Consider the following 19,226-nt stretch of genomic DNA (forward strand, 5'->3'; position numbering starts at 1 on the left):
GTCAGAGCACCATTACATCTGACTAATTGGATTCAGTTATAGTACGAGAGTCTGTTTAGTTCTGTCGTAAAGGGCATAATTAAAATAACATACATGTCGCCTTTTTAAACAGGCGAAAGCACTGCTACCCATTCTCCCTGAAGCGGCTGTCGGCATTGTGTTTTTCACCATCCGAGCTTGTTCGTCCCCCTGAACTTGTGCTTGGAAGAACTCGGAGATTGCATTAAAATATCTAAGGTCAGGTGAGAAATGTTATCTTACCGTTTAACTAGTGAACATAACGTTACATGATACTTGGCGCTTTCACTGCTACGGTAACGTTAATTTGGTCAAAAACTGCCCTAGCATAAGGCTCGTGTGGGCCTGAGATGAAACGAAACTGCCCTAGTAGCTAACGTTAGCTAACAAATTGTCTATTAATCCAGATTAGGTAAGAAATCACCAATATTACGACAATGAAAGCGTGTCCCGGTCTTTAATTATTTGGCATATTTTTGATTTTCCACAGTGGAAAAACTAAGAAAATGGAGGCTCAGGCACCAGTCATCCAGACTCCACCAAAAAATGGGCCGCAGATGAACCAAAAGAAAAATCTCAAGGTAAGTAACGCGATTACATTTAGGTTATCGTGATTTCGACAAACTACACACTACTAAAAACATCTAAAGTAATACAGCTACACACGTATCGCCTCACGTGTTTTGTCCTGATCTTCCATGAAGGCCACATGTGATTTAATTTATTTTCACACTTGTGATACTGTAAGCTTGCTGTTGTGATGCCTGTTGTGAGCCAGGCGGCAGGAGTCCAGGTGGTCTTGGTGCCAGCCTTTGTGCTCTCAGGCTTGGTTGTGTTTGAACTGGTTTATGAAGACCCGTGCTGGTCTGGGTCTCACATATGTGGCCTGTTGTGGCTTAAATGGATTTTTATAGTACAAGTTTAGCAACATCCAGTTTGTTGGCTTCACATACATGTGTTCAGTGTTTCTGAAACTGCTTAAACTTCCAACTTCTTCTCAGGTTTGACAACGAGCTTTCAGCGTGTCCCTGGTTCTTTGAACCAATATCCAATGACAGACCACTCAGTTTTTACTTCTGAGTGCTGTGTCTAGTGTTTAGCAAGGTATTGGGACAAATTCTCATCGAAATGTTTGGTTTTTTACCACTGCAGTGACTCCTAAATGCAAATGAGGTTCAGTGCAAGAAATTCCACTATTCAGCTATGTCTATTTGCCATACAAGTTCATTAACACATAGGGTTTTTTTCTTTATTGAGATACCTTTATGAGCTACACGCAGCATGTTGAATTTTCTGTTGTGATTCCTTTGCCGATCATCTTCAGGCAAGAAGCATGGGTATGTTTGGGAGCATGTGTTCTTGTTCATTAGGTTCCCTCACCCTAAGTAGTTGCCACTTTCAGGCTATAAATTATGGTAGGAACTATATCCTTATTTGTATGACGTATCACTGTCCTCCTTTCTGTCCTAAGAAGAAGGTACATTTTTAGTCATCACATAACTTGTTCGCTGATTTTATCTGGCAAAATTGGATTCAGGCTCCCAAAAACAGATACTGGGTTTGAGGACACAATACCAACAGACTTTGTGCAGCAACTCAGTTTCATTTTCCTGGGGAAATACTGAGGTCTTGACCTCAGTGTTCTGTAATGTGGCCACGTTTACATATTGCACTTTGTGTTTTAGCATGTATCAACTCTTTCTGTTCCTTTTGTTTCTTGCTGTTGTACATTCTCATTTAATGAGAATTTTGACTACTGTGTCTAGACTTCATTTATTCTCTTGTCTCTGTGACTGTCGCTGCTTGATGCAGGGGTCAGGGAGAATGAGGAAATGCTCTATCTATGGCATATATCATGTGGCGGGCATGGACGAGGAGTTTCGTCCTCTGCCTAGCGTCATCCTGTCACTAATGCCTGTATGTGTCTCTCTCCTTCATGTGGGTTTATTCCCTCCATTGACAGAGAAAGCAGCAGCGGCAGCATTCTGCTGATATAGGTAAGTCCTTTACACACAGCTTCTGCCAATGCTGAGAGTTGAAGCTTGAGAACTTGATTTCCCTGCTTCATGTCACAAGTGGTGGTGTGTTCACCACTCTGAGTTGAGACCCATACTCTCAGAGATGGAGGCTGATGTGGTGCCATCTATGGTTTTGATCTTTTGAGGTCAGTGTTTGTCACTGCAGAAATTCTTCCAAACGATTTGAGAATCTTGCCACAAGTTTTTTACTCAGAAAAAAAAACAATTTCCACATTAAGATGGTTTTAAATAAATATAGAAATAGAGGTCAATCCACTCTCCTAAGATGTTGCTACATTGAAGGCCAGTACCTGATGCTCCATTAATCCATTAGCAATGGCTACACTTGATCTCTAAACAGCGAGATACACAGTGATACAACCATGCGGCTGCGATGGTTGCTGATGAGATTTAATGCACTTTTTGTGCTATGATGTTTGTAACACTTTTTTTTTATTCTCCAAGAAATGTTTGAAACTCCTTGAAGCAGTATTTTTTTTTCTTCTGTTGCCTGGCTACACTGGCTCAAGTGATCATGTATCCATTACATTATTTCTTAATCCGATACACCAACTCCTTTCCAGAATATTTAAAATTATGAACGGGTTTTTATCGCACGTTCGCAGTTGGACTGCTTCATAAGTGCAACACAGAACTGTGATACTTCTGATGTTTGGCACAGTGTGAAGCAATGGAGGAGCTGGTGCCTTGTAGCCCAGTTCGGGCCTTAACTGGGGGTTAGCTGAGAACTTCGGTTCCTGTTCTTCCCCCAGGCTTCAAAAGCACACAAGGAGTTATGGTTTGTTATGGTTGTTGAATTCATACAGGCAGATTAAAATTAATTGGACACTGTAGGTAGTGTAGAGAAACAACACACACACTGTTGACCTCAGTGTCCTCTTTACTATGACCACAATACCGATTTCTCCCCAATAATGTAATGCAAAGTGGCTCAATGAGTTGGTGGGACATTAACTGTCTTATCTCCCTTGTATTTCACTTGTGGACCATAAAAAAACTTTTGCTTTGTGCTCATCACCGTTGTGTTTTCCCAGTGTTCAGCAAAGGGGCATCTATCCAGACCATGCCCTGTCTTGGTAAACTGTTGAAGGAGGTCACAGAGTGTATCATTGGTAAGCAGAAGGGTTATTTTCTCCACATAAATCTATTTAACCTCCTTCTGTTCCTATATTGAAATGGATAACCAATGATCTTCACGTCTACAGGTCTTCAGTATGTGTGGGAGTACCGCAGCCCCAGTAAATCTGTCCCCCCACACTACCAGTGCAAACTTTGTGCCGTGTCCCGCTTGCAGCATGATATGCTTGCCCACGTGAAAGGCTGGAAACACTGCTTCAGATATTTGGTGAGTGTTGTATATTTTTTTTGCCTCAAATGAGTGATGCTGCAGTTACTTGCTATATTCATATTTTTCTCTGCCCTCTGCACAGAAAAAGGTCCACCCTGACAAGGTCAGCTATGAAGAGGAAGCAGCTGTCAAAGACCCTGCTGTAAGAAAGGCTATTAAAGAAGTTGCAGCTGAGGTGGCAAATACGGAGGGCAGGGGACAACTCAAGGTGAGTGTCAGGCACACATAACTGCAGCAGTGGCACAGAAGTCATGCGTTTAACCTCCTTGGTCAAAAAGATTTTCTTCCATATAAAGATCATTTGAAATTAATGTCTGTTAAGATGTTTGCTGGGGAATGTTGCTATATCCTTTGACCTGAAGGCTTACTACTGATTCTGGCATTTTAGTTATAATGTTGCCTATCAGGAATTGTAGGTAATGGTGAGTTAGCCTTGAATTTTTTTGACTGAACACTTACTGTGTTATTGAAATGATTGTGGGGGGCAGTGGTTTCTTCAAAGCATATATAAATTTTCTAAGAATTCTGAATTAAAGAAATTCACATGCCTGAAAATGCTACATTTTATATCTGAACAGGCTTTTACATGTTGAATGAGGATTTGACATCTATGTGTTCCTGTGACTTTTAGGTGATTCTGAAGGAGCCCTATGATGTGCCTGCTTTCAAAGGACTCCGTAAGTTCCACTGTTAAAGATGATTTCCTGTTGGCTGGTTGTGAAGTGTGAAAGTCTTTCATGTCTTCTCCTCTTTCACAGGTTCTGCTGCTCCTAAAATCAAACCTCCACCACCACCAGGGATGGGACTAAAGGGACCACCACCCTTTGGTACGTCATTTTTATTATTGATGCGTTTATGTCAGTTTTCTATTGAATTACTGTATGTGTATTTAAAATGAATGATCATCTATCTTACAGGTCCCAGGTTCTCTGACCCAAGGTTTCCAGGAGAGTATCCTCCTCAGGGTGGTCCTCTCTCTGATTATCCAGTTGGAGAGTTCCGGGACCCCGGCTTTGGAGGTTACCCAGGCAGACAAGATTTCCATGACTCTGGTATGGATCAAAGACCTTTCCCAGATGGTATGGGTCATCACCCAGGCGGAGATGGTTTTGGACCAGGTGGTGGACGAGATGGTTTTGGACCAGGTGGTGGACGAGATGGTTTTGGACCAGGTGGTGGACGAGATGGTTTTGGACCAGGTGGTGGACGAGATGGTTTTGGACCAGGTGGTGGACGAGATGGTTTTGGACCTGGTGGTGGACGAGATGGGTTTGGACCAGGTGGTGGAAGAGATGGTTTTGGACCAGGTAGCGGAAGAGATAGCTTTGCACGGAGTGGATTACTGGATGAGAGCCCCAGTAGAATGTATCCTGATAAGTACCGACCTAACCCAATGGGGAGTGGCTTGATGAACAGACCAATGGACAAGCCTCTGGAGAGGCCAGGCTTGATGGGAGCAGCTCCAGAAAGTGGCAGTCTTCCAAATACCCTCCTCACTTACCTGGTACATGTCTCATTTCAAACAATAGGTTCCTCCTCAAGTAAGGTGTCAGCGTTGTTTTGTTGGTTCCATAACTTCTTAAAATGTGTTTTAAGGATACTTTCCGGATAGAGAATGAGGGTGACGCACAGCTGGTGCTGAAGGTGACACAGAAGCTAACAGATGTGCTGATGGAGTACAGATTGAGGAGCGTATCAACGGTATGGAGAAGAAAATAAAAACAATCCAATTCTCACATCTTAAAAATTTACAACCAAATGTTGAAGATTTACGTCTGATCTGGCCCACTTATTTAAATGCAATTTATTATAAACAGTACGAGTCACTATGACTGACCATTTAACTGTCTGCTTTTGAGGATCTGATACAATCACAACCAGATGCGCATGGTTACAAATAAGTGCGTTTGGCACAATTTGCATCGTCTCTCCCTTAACTTTGTCTTCTGTTTCCTCCTTAGGGTTCTAGTCTGAGTAGTCTGTCAATGAGCTCCACAAGCTTCTCCTCTACACCCTCCAGATTGCCAAGCAGTAACGATCGATTTTCCAGTGGTCTCTCAGGTATGTAGGTCCCGGGTCTCCTCTCAAGTCATCCCATTTGATGCTTTTGCAACTCAAATGTAGAAAGGCGTGTAATTGTAATTGCTGACTGGAGGAAACAGGAAGAAAATTCTTGTTGAAAACATTAGTCTCAAAATGAGTTGCAGTTGTGCTGTCCTTTTGGCTTATTGTGCATGTTGTCTCTCTGCAGGTCCATCCAGGTTCTCTTCTGGTCCACAAAGATATTACAAATGACCATCAGGAGATGTGACACACCATCTTCTCATCTCTCTGTCTTATGTTCACATCAGTCACAACTGTCCAGGAGCTTAAAAACTTTATTTTTGTGTATATTTTTAGGTACGGTTTTTTTGTGTTGCTACCTAGTAGTCTAATTTTTTTTAAACATTTTTGACTTAGACAATTGAAGACTTCAAGTTTTACAGAAGATGTGCATGTTTTCTGCAGCTGTGTATGACCACTTTTAATTTCCCACCGTGGTCCACTTCTATTAAAACTAATCGGGAAAATGATGTTTGTGCCGTATTAATTCCAAATGTGATAGCAGTTAAACTATTCCATGAACACATTCTTCAGTTCCTATGCCACTTAGACAATGACAGGGGGTGCTCCAGGGGGTTCAGAATTCAGCCCCAGAAGTGGTCTTGATAGCAAAACTTGAGTGGGTGCATCAAATAACTTCCATCCCAAGATGATACCTTAAAATGTATCTGGGTTTCCTGCTGGCTGTGGGGTTGAGATCGATTCCATCCCATCAGATCAGTTTTCTGAATCAGTTTCAAAGTGGATCCCATTTGACATTGCAAAGATGGAGCAATTTACAGTCATTGGGATTTTCTGTTTGGTTAATAAAAAGGGCAATAAAACGGTGTCACATCATTTATTTTAAACTGTACAGAGCATTCAGCGGGAATGATATATATTTGAAAGTAACTGAGTATTATGAAAACCTTTTAACCAGTAGAGAATGCTTGATAATTGAGCAGAATGAAGGTTTAGAGAAACATGTTTGGAAAATTAAGATTTCTGAATCAGTCTTTAGCCAAGGTGTCTGCATCCCGCTTCTTCAAAAATTTCTTGTCAAGATGTCGTCCATCTGCTTCATATTTATGTGGGTAAGAAGCACTTTTGTTCCCAGGAACTCCCGACCATGGAGCCTTTGAGCCAGTGCAGCAAGCTTCTGTGATTTAAACTGAACCACGGCCTCACCAATACCTTTGCCATTACTGTCGTGCAGTAAGACGACGTTACCCTTCTTGACTCCAAATTTGTGGAAAAGGGTTGTTATTTGACTTTTCTGTACATCTGCGGGCATGTTTCTAACAAACAGGCAGGTCTGAGCTGTCGGGTCTGTGTCCATGATTTGTGCTTCCTCTGGTGTCTCAACTAGATCAAATTTTCTCTTCTGATTTGGTCTCTTCTTTGTGTCTTGCTCCAGACTTCTGGGCTTGGTCCTGGCCATAATGTCCCTCATCATTGTCTTGGTCACTGAAGAGATCTCAATGGAATCAGAACCCACATGGCAGCCAGATAGATTTAGTGCATATTCGTAATCCTCAGTGCGATTAAGAATAACAAAAGTGGTGTCTGTTTTGTTGCCTTCCTTGTCAAGCAGATGTATCACGTTTTTGTGTGCAATGTTTGGACATCCAAGTAATTCTTTTATATCGGTCTTCATCAACGTTTTGGGGAGATTACTGACCTTAAGGGTGTACTCCATAGTTGGTGATAGAGCAGTTGTTGAGGCCACATCAGGTCTTTTGGGTGGTTTAGATAGCGACCGGTTCACAGTTTGCCTCTTAACCTGCTGTGCAGCAGGGTTTTGTTTGTGGTTTGCAGTTTCCCTAAGAGGGCTTTGCTTGAGTTTGACTCTCTCTCCATGATTGAAAGCATTTTCACATTCTTGAATTGCACTGGTCCACATCTTCTCAGTTGCTCCGCGTACCTCCACACAGATCTGGTCCAGTGACCGTTGGTTAAAGAGAAGAGCTTCACAAGCTTCCTGCTCGCTTGCAAACTTAACAAGGCAGCCGTGGGAGATTCCCAACTTCACATTCACTATGGCTTCTTGCACTGTCAACCCTTTGAAAAAATGGCAGATGACCTCTTTTGTAGCTGAGGCTGGAAGACCGAAGAGCCTGACATAGCCTGGCTTTGAGTTCAGAGGTTCCTCCGGTGTCCTCACCCCGTTGGACACAACTGTGCTGTGAGTCTTTGGAAAAGTAACCCTCAGCACCGGCTCATTGTTTTCTCCACAATGGGATGACTGGAGGCCTTGAAGGACAGTACAAATCCCAAGAAGAAAGGCAGTGCTGGAATCCATGGCATTTGAAGACTGTAGATTTGAAGTATCTGGTTGGCGAGGCTGTGGAAGATTTGCAGTTCTGGGATCAAGTTTTGATGTAGTAGTAGGTGGTGGTTTGGCAGCAGGGGGGCTCCGAGGCTCTGCATTCACAGGTTCCACATTTACATTAGAGGACGGCCGAGGTCTCTTCACGGCGGGCTGGGAGGGGGAGGGTTTACTTCTCTTCAAGAATGCCTTCAACTTGTGCTCCAGCTCTTCCATGCTACTTATGTGTAGAGTTACCTGAGACCCCTTGAGGGGCTGGCCCGTTTGCCGCATGGCAAGCTGGCCATCTCTCTCCGATGTGAATGCAATAAAAGCCTCTCTGAGTCTCCCTCCAACAATGTACACTCCACCATCAGGTATGTGAAAGCACTTAAAGAACGAGCGTATATCTCCAGTGTTTGCTTTCACATCGAGGCCTTCCAATCGCAGGATTATGGCCATTTTTCATACCAAGGTCAGGCAGTGTCTGTAAACAAGACAAAAATGGTGAATCACACACACACAAGTTAACAACATTGGTGTGCTGAAGGCATCACGGTGAGATGTTCGGATATGAAACACGTGCGTCACACAGCAGCAGAGAGAGGGGGTGGGAGAGAGAGGAACAAGCTCTTTTTTCTGTCAATATAAAACCAGTGCAAATACTTACAGCCACAGCTTGTTGTTCCACTCAATTTACAGCGGGTGTTTCTAATGAATGCTGTCGTCCTGTCTGAAGTTAGCCGTGATTATCTTCCTCCACAGCTCCGCTTTCACTCCCTGCCTTGCGCTCAACGAGCTCCAGAATGCGCTTTTTTTCCCTCCCTATAAGTTCATTGGCTCTCAAACGTGCTCAAGGTGGGTTACCGCCACCTGCTGGGCTGGAGTGAGAGCTACAGTCAGATACACGACACTACTGAGACTCTGGTTGACAGAGAAGTTACACTGCACATTTTAATGTCGATCCCTTAATGATAAGCACAGATCTAAAGGCTTTCACACACAAACACTGTGGCTTACTGTGGCCTGTTTGTGGCAGCAATTATATCTTTATATCTGATGTCTTGTTTCAACTGTGCAATTTGAATTAAAAAAACATGTGGTTTCACTTAACAGTTCCAGAAAAGGAGTACAGTAAAATAATCTGAAGTATTTAAGCAGTCAACAGAGATCTTATTTTATGCACAGCCAAATTAAGCATCTGGTGTTTATTTTTCCTTCGCAGCTTCTTCCCTCTCCCCCTCCTGTACTGATAGATCACCCACACACAGGGTTTCTAATACACACTCTCTAATCAACTCTGGTCATTGAAAATCATACTTAAATGCATTCCTTATAACAATTTCTCTCTAAATAAATAATGCTCCATCTTATGTCAAAATGTTCAGATTTAAAACATTTTACTTACTCGACCTTATTACGCGTATGGTTTCCTCTCCATTGAAGGTTAGGCAAGCAAATGCAGCAGGAAGTGAAAGTTACAACTGCAAGGCTGGTGCTTAAAGTTTCCTGCTCAAAGTCCCCTATGACTCAGTGGAAATTTACTACAGAGAAAAGCTGTCAGACCAGTTACAAAATCAGATCTGTCTATTTCTACCTGGTCAAGGTCTCAAATGTTTTGCTTGTGTTTCACAGAACTTCCTATTTTCTTGTGTCCCTTTAGCTTAAATAAATCATTAGTTAAATCTGAGACCTCACCTTATCTTAAATCACAGCCATATTTGTCAAATACTCTGGTCCTCCGTGCTCATTAATGACATTTTGCATTTTCTTTGTCTTGACCGCATATGTTCAACTGTGAACAAAAGGGAATGGTGGTAAATTGGGAGCCCACATCAAAGAATAACGTGTGCTCTATTTGGATTGATGATGCTTTAAGTGGAAGGGGAAACTAAGTCAGGGGTAATATTTCAAGTCAGTGTTAACAAAGAACATATAGCACAATTGTGACCATTTGCTTCTGGTGACTGACAACGGTGATGAAGATTTAGGCCTTTTCTACATAAATGTTATTTAATAATTTCCAATTAAATATTAAGTCAAGATGTCCTTAACGTGCATTTTCTTTGTTTAAAGTTGTAATTATTTGGATATTTACCATGACATTAAATTGGCTGACATTCTTCTTTTTTTTTTGTTACGCATACATACGTTTAGCTTCGACGTCATCACGCAGGATGAAGGGGATTGTGGGTAAAAAAAAAAAAAAGGAAAAACGACCGTTGTTTACCATGGCGACGGGGACGCTACCGCTTGTCGTTAGCAGATACAAAGTGCCTCTAACGTTGGTTATCTTAATATATACAGATCTACTTCACTGTCAGCAGTTTATCATCCCCTTTAAGGCTCCTTCAAACTGTAGTGCGGAAGAATTCTTCGATATCTCGAGTCTCTCTTGTGTGAGCTGCGGTCCAAACCAGCGACGGAGCACAACAGGTCGGTAACAAACCAACACAACGACACATGGACTTGAGTTACTGGCGCTACTCTGCCCACAGAAAGTGGCAGTAGTCTTACTTTTGAACGAATTAACTTAAACTGTGATGTGCAACCCCAAAGAAAACGATGAGCTGGCTAACTGTTAGCTTATTAAATCATGTAGGTTCAATGACTGAGATGACTGAATATAAAGTGAAAATCTAGCTAGATAGCTTACGTGACCGTTGAAGGGGGAAAATACAACATAATCCACAATGTGCCGTTTGGGTCCAGCCAATACCTTCAATCAGTTGTTGATACTTTATGGAGTTGGTGGCTTAACCAGGCAAGATCACAAATGAACCAATTAAAGCAATACATCGTGTTCCACTCTTGTGCAGGATTCAGCCCAAACTTTTCATATGTTTAAGGAAAAGAAAAAGATTATTTACATTGTCGATACATTTCTGTTTGATCCATGGTAAATGTCAGAGACATGCCAATCACCATTTGCTAAAGTGATATCATTACATTTAGGGTATTTAGTAGATGTTTTTGTCCAAAGCGACTTACAGTAATTATACATTCATACACTGATGGCGGGGCCTGCCATGCAAAGGGGCGACCAGCACATCAGGTGCAGTTTTGGGGTTCAGTATTTTGGCCAAGGACACTCATGCAGACAAGGGGTGTCAGAAGCTTTTAAATAGCTGCTTTTGTGGAATTAATCCCAAACCCCAAGATATTTTGTTTTACAACCAGAAAGTAAAACAGCAAATTCTCATTGAGGAGCTGAAATCAGGTAATGTAAAATTAATATTTACATTGTTGATTTATCATCACCAAAATAGTTAATATAGCTTTTTTTTTGTTTTTTCAGTTGACAAGAACAACAAATGTTGTTACTTTTTGATTAAAACAAGCCCACAGTAATGAATTTGAACAATAGAAATTTGAACAGTGTTAGTTTCTCTAACATGCAACCTTAAAGAGTCATCAACTGATATTTGTTAATAAAACAATATCTTAAAACTCCACACTCTGTTCCTTCGAACCTTTCACTTGTTTCCCTCTCTTTTTTCAGGACTGAGCTGCGTCTGCAAAATCGGGTACCAAACTCTCATCACTGATAAGGCATCCATTATCTGTCAACAATGTCCCACTGACAAGCCTGTATGTAGAATTTATCTTCAGTGTCTTGATTTTCTCATTTTAAACAGTAAATAATTTATATCACATACTTTTTCTGTTACCATTTGTAATAATACCTTCCTGACATGTTGTCTTATTTTACAGGCAGTAACTAAAGGTGGGTTTGGTTGTATTCGCTGTCCAGGCAGTCTCAGTGATGGTGGGGAGTGCAAGTGCCCACAAGGCAATATCCTGGGTGAGTCACAAATGATAGGACTAATTTATTAAGTGCAAGAAAGCCTTTAAAAAACTGTCTTTAATCCTGAATGAACTTGCTGCAAATTAACAATGAAGCAAAAGCATAGGTCATTGTGTATCATATGTATAAATGGCTGAATATGTGTCATGCTTTCCAGTGGAGAGAGATGTCAACGGAAACCTTTTGAATGAGGCCAGGTGTGAAACGTGTAATGGAAATGCCCCGGCTTTGTCTGTGCCAAACAGCAGTGGAGACAGGTATGTATCAATACAATACAAACACTGATACATCCAGCTGTTTCATTAACATTCAACCTCAAGAAGTTGACCAAAACCTGAGATAATACATTTTAGAAATTAGTCTTGACACTTATGGGGGGACATTCTTGCTCCAACTGTATGAAACTCAATACTAAAACACTCCTCTAACAGGTTAGTTGATCTGCAGCATATCAGGTTTTTAAAATGTTATATGAATGATTGTTATGGTTTCGTTCCTTATGCTATCATTTTGAACATATTTTTATGTTCAGTTTTCAGTTTTTTGTTGTTATAATGCCCAGCTTATGGTCTGGTTAGGTTTAGGCACAACTAAAAACTTGCTTCACGTGAGAAAAAGATGGCTTACCTGGTCTGTCGCACTTAATGCCAGAATGTCTTCCAACACTAGTTGAATGAGACACACCTCAATATATTGTATTTTAGTGGCACTTGAAAATACTGGCATTTTTTTTCATTAGCTTCCGGGTCATTTTAATCATTGACTCAAAATCAATGCTGAAATGTCTTCCTATACTGGTTGAATGATACCCACCTGTTTTGATTGGATTTTAGTGGAATTTCTTTTTTTTTCGTGAATATTTTTTAAAGAAAAGTATGCTTTTTCTCTGAAAACATCTGATAGTTTTTTCAATAGCTTCCAGGTAATTTGACCCATTGACTTAAATCCAATGCGGAAATGCCTTCCTATACTGGTTAAATGAGACACATCTCTTTTTATTGGATTCTATTGGTTAGATACATACAGTGATTGTGTGTTTGCACATGTTGAAACTCAAAATGTTGAAATTGCCTTTTGCTTGGCAGCTGTCTCATCTAGATCTCTACCCCCTCTTATCCTCCTGACAGAAAATTCACCTTATATAGTTGTGATCTTAATGTAATATGAAGCCTATCAAACCTACATATTTAATATATCTGTGGTTTGTGGAAACATATATTTACCGTGTATCCTACAGTGTATCCTCTCTGTCTTCCTCCTGCTGTGCCTCTCACAAACACAAACCCAGGGAAGATTAGGTTCATTTCAACACATTATCCTGATTTTGTTTTTTCTGATAAATTGCTTTTTCATGTTTACTTTCTCTTATTGCCAGTGGTGTAGTGCTATCAGAGTGTGAATTATATCAGGGCTGGAACAGTCTCCAAAATTGTCTTTCAGGTGTGAGAGATGTCAGGCCACATTCATGAACAACTCCTGTGTGTGTGACCCTCCTAATGTGCTTGTGAGTTCTGCTGACCTTTGTACCTTTGTACATTACTCCAGCCACATCATACACACACCATTCAGTAACAGCCTCGTAGTGTATATGTAACTCATGCTGTAGTATAAATGTATGTGATTTTCCAGGCAGGAGGATTATGTCTTCCTCCAGGCAGCCTCTCCACCAATGTGAATCCAAGTGTCAACTACGCCCAGTTAGTGAGTGTCCTTCTAATCGCTATTACTTACTCACTTTATTTGTGTTTATTTTATTGTATTATCATTTGTGTTTTCTGTTCTGCTCACACCTGCAGAAGCTCAGCCTCCAGTCCGCCTGGTTCGTCAAAAACCTGTACTCCTCGTCAGCAGCCTGCCTTGTAATTTCAGTTTCTCTTGTCTTTTAACTAACATGGCGGGAAGTCAGTAGTCGTCGTAGCCACACACTGCCACAAGAGATGTGCTCATCATAACACAAGAGGATATTTGACATTCACTATTACCACTGAAATGTTTTACTGTAATTTATGCCAAAATGCATTGGGGAAATGCACAGTAATATAACCATTATCCTTGTTGAAACAAGGCTGTGCACTGAGATTATATCTCATAATGATAGTTTTACCACAATATAAGTAAAGTTTTGTTTGTGTGTCAGCTGCTGAGCGTTAACATGTCATGTTGTTGCAGGTCTTCTCCAATCTGACAGCTTGTCAGGCTCTCGGGAACATGTGCGTGATGAACATGCATTCCTTTAGTGGCGTATCCACCGATGCCTGTGGTCTCTTTAACACCATATTTAGATCTAAAGCTGCTTTGAGCTCAACTCAAGACATTTCCTACTGGTAATCAACACTATCATTCATATACACAAACACACACACACACACACTATGCAGCAGTGGACAGTAAGCACTTTGGCTACTCTTTCAACAGGAGAGGTAATCTGCCTTGGCTTTACTATGGAGACGAACCAGGACTGGCTAGTCGAGTACTTCAGACCGATCCTGTTCCCATCGGATTCAGTTTCAGAGGAAGAAACAAGGTAATTGACTTAAATCATCTTTATATACAGATACAGAACTCTAAAGGAAAAGAATAGCACAATAAAACAGTAGTCTGTTGATTTCATAATACTACAATCTGAGCAATAAACCTAAAATAGTCCAAAAATGTTATTTTTATTGACATTTTATGTTTATCTGACAGAACACTGACATTAAGCTGCTTGCTGCTGTCTATAATGTCAAAGGAGAGTTCCTCAAATGGGAATCTGTAGGAGGAGGAAATCTTCAGGTAAGACTTCAAATGCCTATTGATATCTAGTCTGAATACACAAAAGCATTGTAACTAATTATAAAATGTATATAGAACTTATTAGTTTACCTACATAGATTGGTGGAAGTGCCTGTTTGCAGTCATTGTTGTGCATCATTAAGCATAAATTAAATTTAGGATGCTGTAAAGTACACCACATCTCTTCTTCTCTTCCTTTGTTTTAGCTTTGTCCAGAAACAACCACCAAACTTGCAGCGGCCTTCAGCTTTGGAACGGCTTACAAACAAAGTGTGAGTGTTTCCTCATTCATTCAGCTCAGAGACAGTGCGCAAACTCTCCTGCTATGTTGTATAAGCTGTGTGTGTGTGTGTGTGTGTGTGTGTGTGTGTGTGTGCGTGCATGCGTGTGTGTAGTGTGATCACTCATTAGAAGATCTGTTGCGTACCCATCCTGAGCCGTTGTTCTATGATGTGTTTATGGACCTTGGTGGAGGAGAGAACAGAAAACTTCTCCCCCTGCCTACGCTAGTCTATAACCAGCAATACAACGGACGTTTCATCAACCAAGGTGGGTTTGAATTTTTTCAGGGTGTGTGTATGTGTGTGTGCATTTTTTAAAAATATATTTAACTTTTGTACAGAGAGCATGAAGAACTGGTACCTGTCTCGACGTATGTTTCTTGTCGACACACTGAGTGGTAGAGAGAAGAGCACTTCCCGCCCTAAAGTCATCCGTGTTGCCAGCAGTGTCAAGATAAGGTGGGGCTCCCCATGCGCATACAACCTTTTATTTTTAAAAAAAAGGTGGAAGTTTTCTTTTGTAATTTCATTGTGAAATTGGTATTTTTTTATCAAATGTGTTTGTTTTTTAGGTTTCAACTAGTTCCACGCACCCAGGAAGGAAAAGTGTTTCCCCCTCTATTGATGGTGACCTACAGAGACATTCCCATCTCAGATAGCAATTCAGAAATTGTGTCTGTGAGTAGAGCACATACATACATGTTCGTCTTTATATAGTTGTTCTATAGCTCACTGATCCTAATGTTCACCTTTCGCTCACATTTTCTATCTCAAAAAATTGCATTTATTACTAAAACGAAAAAATGGCGAAATGAGTCACTGTCTTTTTATTTATCTGGACCAACAAGCTTTTTTTTCATTTATGTATCCCTAGACAACGTTTGCTGTGGAGTATGAGATGGATCAGAATGAGGCTCGCATGAAAACGGATGTAAGTAGAAGTATGAATAAGAGATAAAGGAGAAGTGCTTGTGTCTGACTGATGCCTTCTGGGTGTGTATGTGACACAGTATCAGCTGTGGCTCTGATATATCTGTGTGTGCACAGACTGCTCTTGGTGTGATGGGTGGAGTTGCCGTGCTCTACTCTCTGCTAAAGACAGTCAGCTGGAAGAGGAGGATCGCCTCTCCGCTCATTGATGCTGAGGTAGTACGTTTTTAAAGTGTCATAATTTGCTTTTCAATTTACATTGGTGTAAAGCTCAGAAGTGATGTTAGTCTGTCTCTCCCCCTGCCTCAGACAATGCTGAAGTTCATGTTGTTTTATGCCGGCGATCTCGCCAATGTCTTCTTCGCTGTCACCGTGGGAACTGGACTTTATTGGCTCATCTTTTACAAGGTTAGTCAAATTCCTCCAAGACATTGTTTTGCAGGACTGATTATTTTCATACTTGAGTGGTTTTTAATGTTTGCAGTGGGGTCTCCTATCTTTAGCTTTTTTATTTAACATTACTCTTTTTCCTAACACTTGTCTTTGCATGGACTTTCATTGTTTTTTATTCCTCTCTGCACTCTTTAGACGTTAAAGGCAAGTTTCTATCCTCCTTTACTGTCTTTGCACAAGTAATTCTTTTTGAATGTATAGATTTAGCTGCTTTCTGAGATTAATTTTTTGTACGTGTCTGTTCAGGCCCAACAGTTTGTGTCAGTGCTGTTACCTCTACCTGCTCAGGAGGAGCAGTTTGTGACGTACATCGGTTGTGCCTTCGCCCTTAAGGTTAGACACCTACTGAGCACTAATGTTTTCTGATGGTGTTCTGCTATTGGGCAAATTAAAGTTTTTTTTGTGTATATTTGTATCCAGGCTGTCCAGTTTCTCCACAAGCTGATCCTTCAGGTGTCAGTCGACATATTCTTTATTGACTGGGAGAGGCCACGTAGCAAAACAAGCAGGACCGTTCAAGGTTACAACATATTTACATTTGAGTTTATATTTTGCAGTCTTCATAAGAAGCAAATATCCAGCTGATTTGTTCCATTACCATATTTGCTGCCACATTATATTTCAGCTACTGGTGAGTCAAAACGCGAGCCCTCTCCAGTCAGCATCTGGAGGACCTATTTTGTGGCCAACGAATGGAATGAGATCCAGACCATCCGCAAGATCAGCCCAACTTTTCAGATCATGGCTGTGCTATTCTTTCTTGAAGTACATCTCACCTCAGCACTCTGTTCTTTCATTCCATCTTTTTTTTATACCCCTTTCCAAAATGCTGACATGTCACTCTGTACTGTTCAGGTGCTGGGTTTCTCTAATCTGGCCTTGAGGGACCCATGGCCAACTTTAGAGCGTTCCTCGCAGGCATACACCCCTTCACACAGCCTGATCCTGCGCTACGGTGTGGCAGCCGCACTGTGGCTCTGCATCGGACTACTCCAGGTAAAACTGCCATTGTTCACTTTTTTTTTTTTTTTTTACTTTCCCCTTGACTTCAAGCCTTTTCCTGTCTTCCTTAAAAGATGAGACAAATATTTGACAGTTGTGTGAGGATTTATTATCTACCCCTACAGATGATTTACTTCACTGTGTTTCACGAGCACTTTGTGGAGGACAAGATTCGTCAGTTTGTGGATCTCTGCTCCATTAGTAATGTAAGTGCAATTGTGCACATTCTATTTTAAGCAGCTTATCTGTTTGGGAAGTTTTATGTACAAGATTATTTTGACTATGTGTCCCTGGACAGATTTCTATGCTGCTGTTATCTCACCGTTGTTTTGGCTACTACATCCATGGCCGTTCAGTTCATGGACATGCAGATACAAACATGGAGGAAATGAACAACAACATGAAGAGAGAAAGTGTGCGTAAACCAACAGACCACATGTTGTGTTAGTGGTTATAGCATGATTGATTCGCATTACATCTATCTTGTTTCTCTCTGTCTTTTCTATCTCAAGGAGTCCCTGTGTGGTCAGAGAGGTCTGCTTCCCAACACAGATACCCAAACATTCCAGGTCTCTCTTACCAACCGTTTGCGGTTGCAGTATGACAGGATACGCGAGCCGATCAGCAGGGTGTGTACCGTCTTTCTTTGTGTTTTTAATTGATCTATAAAATATACAACCACAGAAAAAAAATTCAATAAAATGTTTAAAACGGCTGAATGGTTGCTTGTCACCTCTGCTTCAGAGGAGCGGGCCATCGAGGCTGATGGATGCAGGCTCGGCTAACCAGTTTGAGCAGAACGCCAGAGGCTACCACACCATGAACCACTTCCTGGGATCCATTATTGACCATGTAAGTTCAAATGAGCGCACTCAAGTAAACTGAACCCAGCAGAGTTCAATTTGAACTGATTGTAAATGCATACATTGACCTGATTTTGTACAGACAAGCTTTTTCTGTCTCTCATGTTGCGTTATTCACTTCAGGCTCACCCTGACATGGACTATATAGTGAAGGACAAGCTGATGTTTGAGAGGGTCATAGGGATGGAGTTCCTTGAACCCAGTGAAAAAAGCATCTTTTACAACGGTAACGACCAACTGACCCTGGTACCTTTCTATTTGGTCATGTATGGACAGTATTTGTGTGTCTTTAACATCTGTTTGCTTTTCTCATTGCAGATGAGGCCCACTCCTTCAGTGATGTGCTGTTTTATGGAAATGAGGCCACACTGCTGATCTTTGACACTTTGTTCTTCTGTGTCGTCGACCTTGGATCTCAGAGTTTTGTGCTTGCAGCAGTGCTTACATACGTACAGCAAATGGTCAGTAATTGGTGTATACATTATGTTGCCGTCACTGTACTAGAAAGGACACTAATGAAAAATGTCTCATTCATTACAGATATTCCGCTTGATCCGCAACACTTTTGGAAGGAAGAATCTTGTCAACAAGACTCTGGTGGATGAAAGATTTCTGATATGAAATTCCCTGCTAAGTAGCTGGTAGTGTCAGTGTTGTTTCGTGACAAAATGTTTACTGTTTCACAGCCTTTGCAGATCTTTTTTATACTTTTCCATTTCCACTTTTCACTGCTGTTTCATGATGTAAATATAATATTTTTTGTAAAGATGTTGATGTTTTTATTGATTAAAATATTTTGATATGTGTTTTTACAGTATTGTTTTGTTTTGAGGTCATTTTAATAACACAGTTGCCTTTCAAAACTTATTATGATATTGATAAAATTTAAATTAACGTGAAGAGAAAGTTGAATGTGTGTAAAGACTAGATGCATTTGACAATCATCAGAGGCTTTGCCATTATAGCATATCAGGATATGTTATGCCATTGTGAGAAATGTTGCAAAGCACTGCGTGAGACTTTTATTTCAGCACTTGTTTTATGATTTTTGCACATCTTATTATATTTTATTGAGTAGCCAGACATTCCTATGGGGTTATTTCGTGCAGTAAAAACTACTCAGTTTATTTATCTTATATCAAGGTACAGAGGTGCACTGTCAGGAGAAGCAAACTAGGCAAATGTTTGGGGCCCCCAAAGTAATCTGGGAAATAGGGGCTCTGATGACCACTCATACAGAAACATTTTCAGTGACACAAAGCCCCTTAAACCCAGAGTAAAGGCACTATGATATGCACTGCTGCTGCCTCAAAATGCGT

General features: G+C 40.9%; 3 protein-coding genes across 7 annotated transcripts; 2 read left to right on the top strand and 1 right to left on the bottom strand.

Moving 5' to 3' along the window:
- The first annotated feature begins 49 nt into the window (after window positions 1–49).
- On the top strand, window positions 50–5,978 carry si:ch211-197h24.6 (translation initiation factor IF-2). 5 transcript variants are annotated; one of them, XM_037073381.1, is made up of 13 exons: window positions 50–237; window positions 509–599; window positions 1,982–2,015; window positions 3,092–3,169; window positions 3,263–3,402; window positions 3,488–3,613; window positions 4,037–4,082; window positions 4,164–4,232; window positions 4,323–4,523; window positions 4,578–4,909; window positions 5,002–5,106; window positions 5,367–5,466; window positions 5,657–5,978. In XM_037073381.1, exons 2-13 carry the CDS (start codon window positions 525–527, stop codon window positions 5,698–5,700), a joined length of 1,350 nt encoding a protein of 449 aa, XP_036929276.1. In that variant the 5' UTR covers window positions 50–237; window positions 509–524; the 3' UTR covers window positions 5,701–5,978. The 5 variants fall into 5 exon arrangements, with proteins under 5 accessions (XP_036929276.1, XP_036929275.1, XP_036929274.1 ...); XM_037073380.1 differs by having other exon boundaries at window positions 50–242; window positions 4,323–4,909; XM_037073379.1 differs by having other exon boundaries at window positions 4,323–4,909.
- Window positions 5,979–6,330: 352 nt separating this feature from the next.
- Window positions 6,331–9,339, bottom strand: rbm12ba (RNA binding motif protein 12Ba). The gene is made up of 3 exons (XM_037073378.1): window positions 9,204–9,339; window positions 8,466–8,676; window positions 6,331–8,282 (listed from the first exon to the last, which is right to left on the bottom strand). Exon 3 carries the CDS (start codon window positions 8,255–8,257, stop codon window positions 6,533–6,535), a length of 1,725 nt encoding a protein of 574 aa, XP_036929273.1. The 5' UTR covers window positions 8,258–8,282; window positions 8,466–8,676; window positions 9,204–9,339; the 3' UTR covers window positions 6,331–6,532.
- A 653-nt stretch (window positions 9,340–9,992) lies between these two features.
- On the top strand, window positions 9,993–18,719 carry tmem67 (transmembrane protein 67). The gene is made up of 28 exons (XM_037073365.1): window positions 9,993–10,231; window positions 11,298–11,386; window positions 11,510–11,600; window positions 11,761–11,860; window positions 13,044–13,107; window positions 13,233–13,304; window positions 13,400–13,462; window positions 13,773–13,927; window positions 14,019–14,127; window positions 14,292–14,378; window positions 14,585–14,650; window positions 14,774–14,927; window positions 15,001–15,118; window positions 15,232–15,337; window positions 15,534–15,590; window positions 15,707–15,805; window positions 15,899–15,997; window positions 16,289–16,375; window positions 16,463–16,562; window positions 16,668–16,807; window positions 16,898–17,038; window positions 17,170–17,250; window positions 17,343–17,459; window positions 17,557–17,673; window positions 17,789–17,896; window positions 18,031–18,133; window positions 18,226–18,368; window positions 18,448–18,719. Exons 1-28 carry the CDS (start codon window positions 10,027–10,029, stop codon window positions 18,526–18,528), a joined length of 2,952 nt encoding a protein of 983 aa, XP_036929260.1. The 5' UTR covers window positions 9,993–10,026; the 3' UTR covers window positions 18,529–18,719.
- Window positions 18,720–19,226: the final 507 nt, after the last annotated feature.

Source organism: Acanthopagrus latus, chromosome 17 (assembly GCF_904848185.1).
Source record: "Acanthopagrus latus isolate v.2019 chromosome 17, fAcaLat1.1, whole genome shotgun sequence".
Taxonomy (NCBI): domain Eukaryota; kingdom Metazoa; phylum Chordata; class Actinopteri; order Spariformes; family Sparidae; genus Acanthopagrus; species Acanthopagrus latus.

Excerpts from the sequence above, each read along its gene's own strand:
- si:ch211-197h24.6 (XM_037073380.1), top strand. The coding sequence starts at position 525 with ATGGAGGCTCAGGCACCAGTCATCCAGACTCCACCAAAAAATGGGCCG. Across the intron at positions 2,016-3,091 it reads GCAGCATTCTGCTGATATAG|TGTTCAGCAAAGGGGCATCT; the intron begins GTAAGTCCTTTA and ends GTGTTTTCCCAG. Across the intron at positions 4,083-4,163 it reads GCCTGCTTTCAAAGGACTCC|GTTCTGCTGCTCCTAAAATC; the intron begins GTAAGTTCCACT and ends CCTCTTTCACAG.
- rbm12ba (XM_037073378.1), bottom strand. The coding sequence starts at position 8,257 with ATGGCCATAATCCTGCGATTGGAAGGCCTCGATGTGAAAGCAAACACT.
- tmem67 (XM_037073365.1), top strand. The coding sequence starts at position 10,027 with ATGGCGACGGGGACGCTACCGCTTGTCGTTAGCAGATACAAAGTGCCT. Across the intron at positions 11,387-11,509 it reads AATGTCCCACTGACAAGCCT|GCAGTAACTAAAGGTGGGTT; the intron begins GTATGTAGAATT and ends CTTATTTTACAG. Across the intron at positions 11,861-13,043 it reads CCAAACAGCAGTGGAGACAG|GTGTGAGAGATGTCAGGCCA; the intron begins GTATGTATCAAT and ends ATTGTCTTTCAG.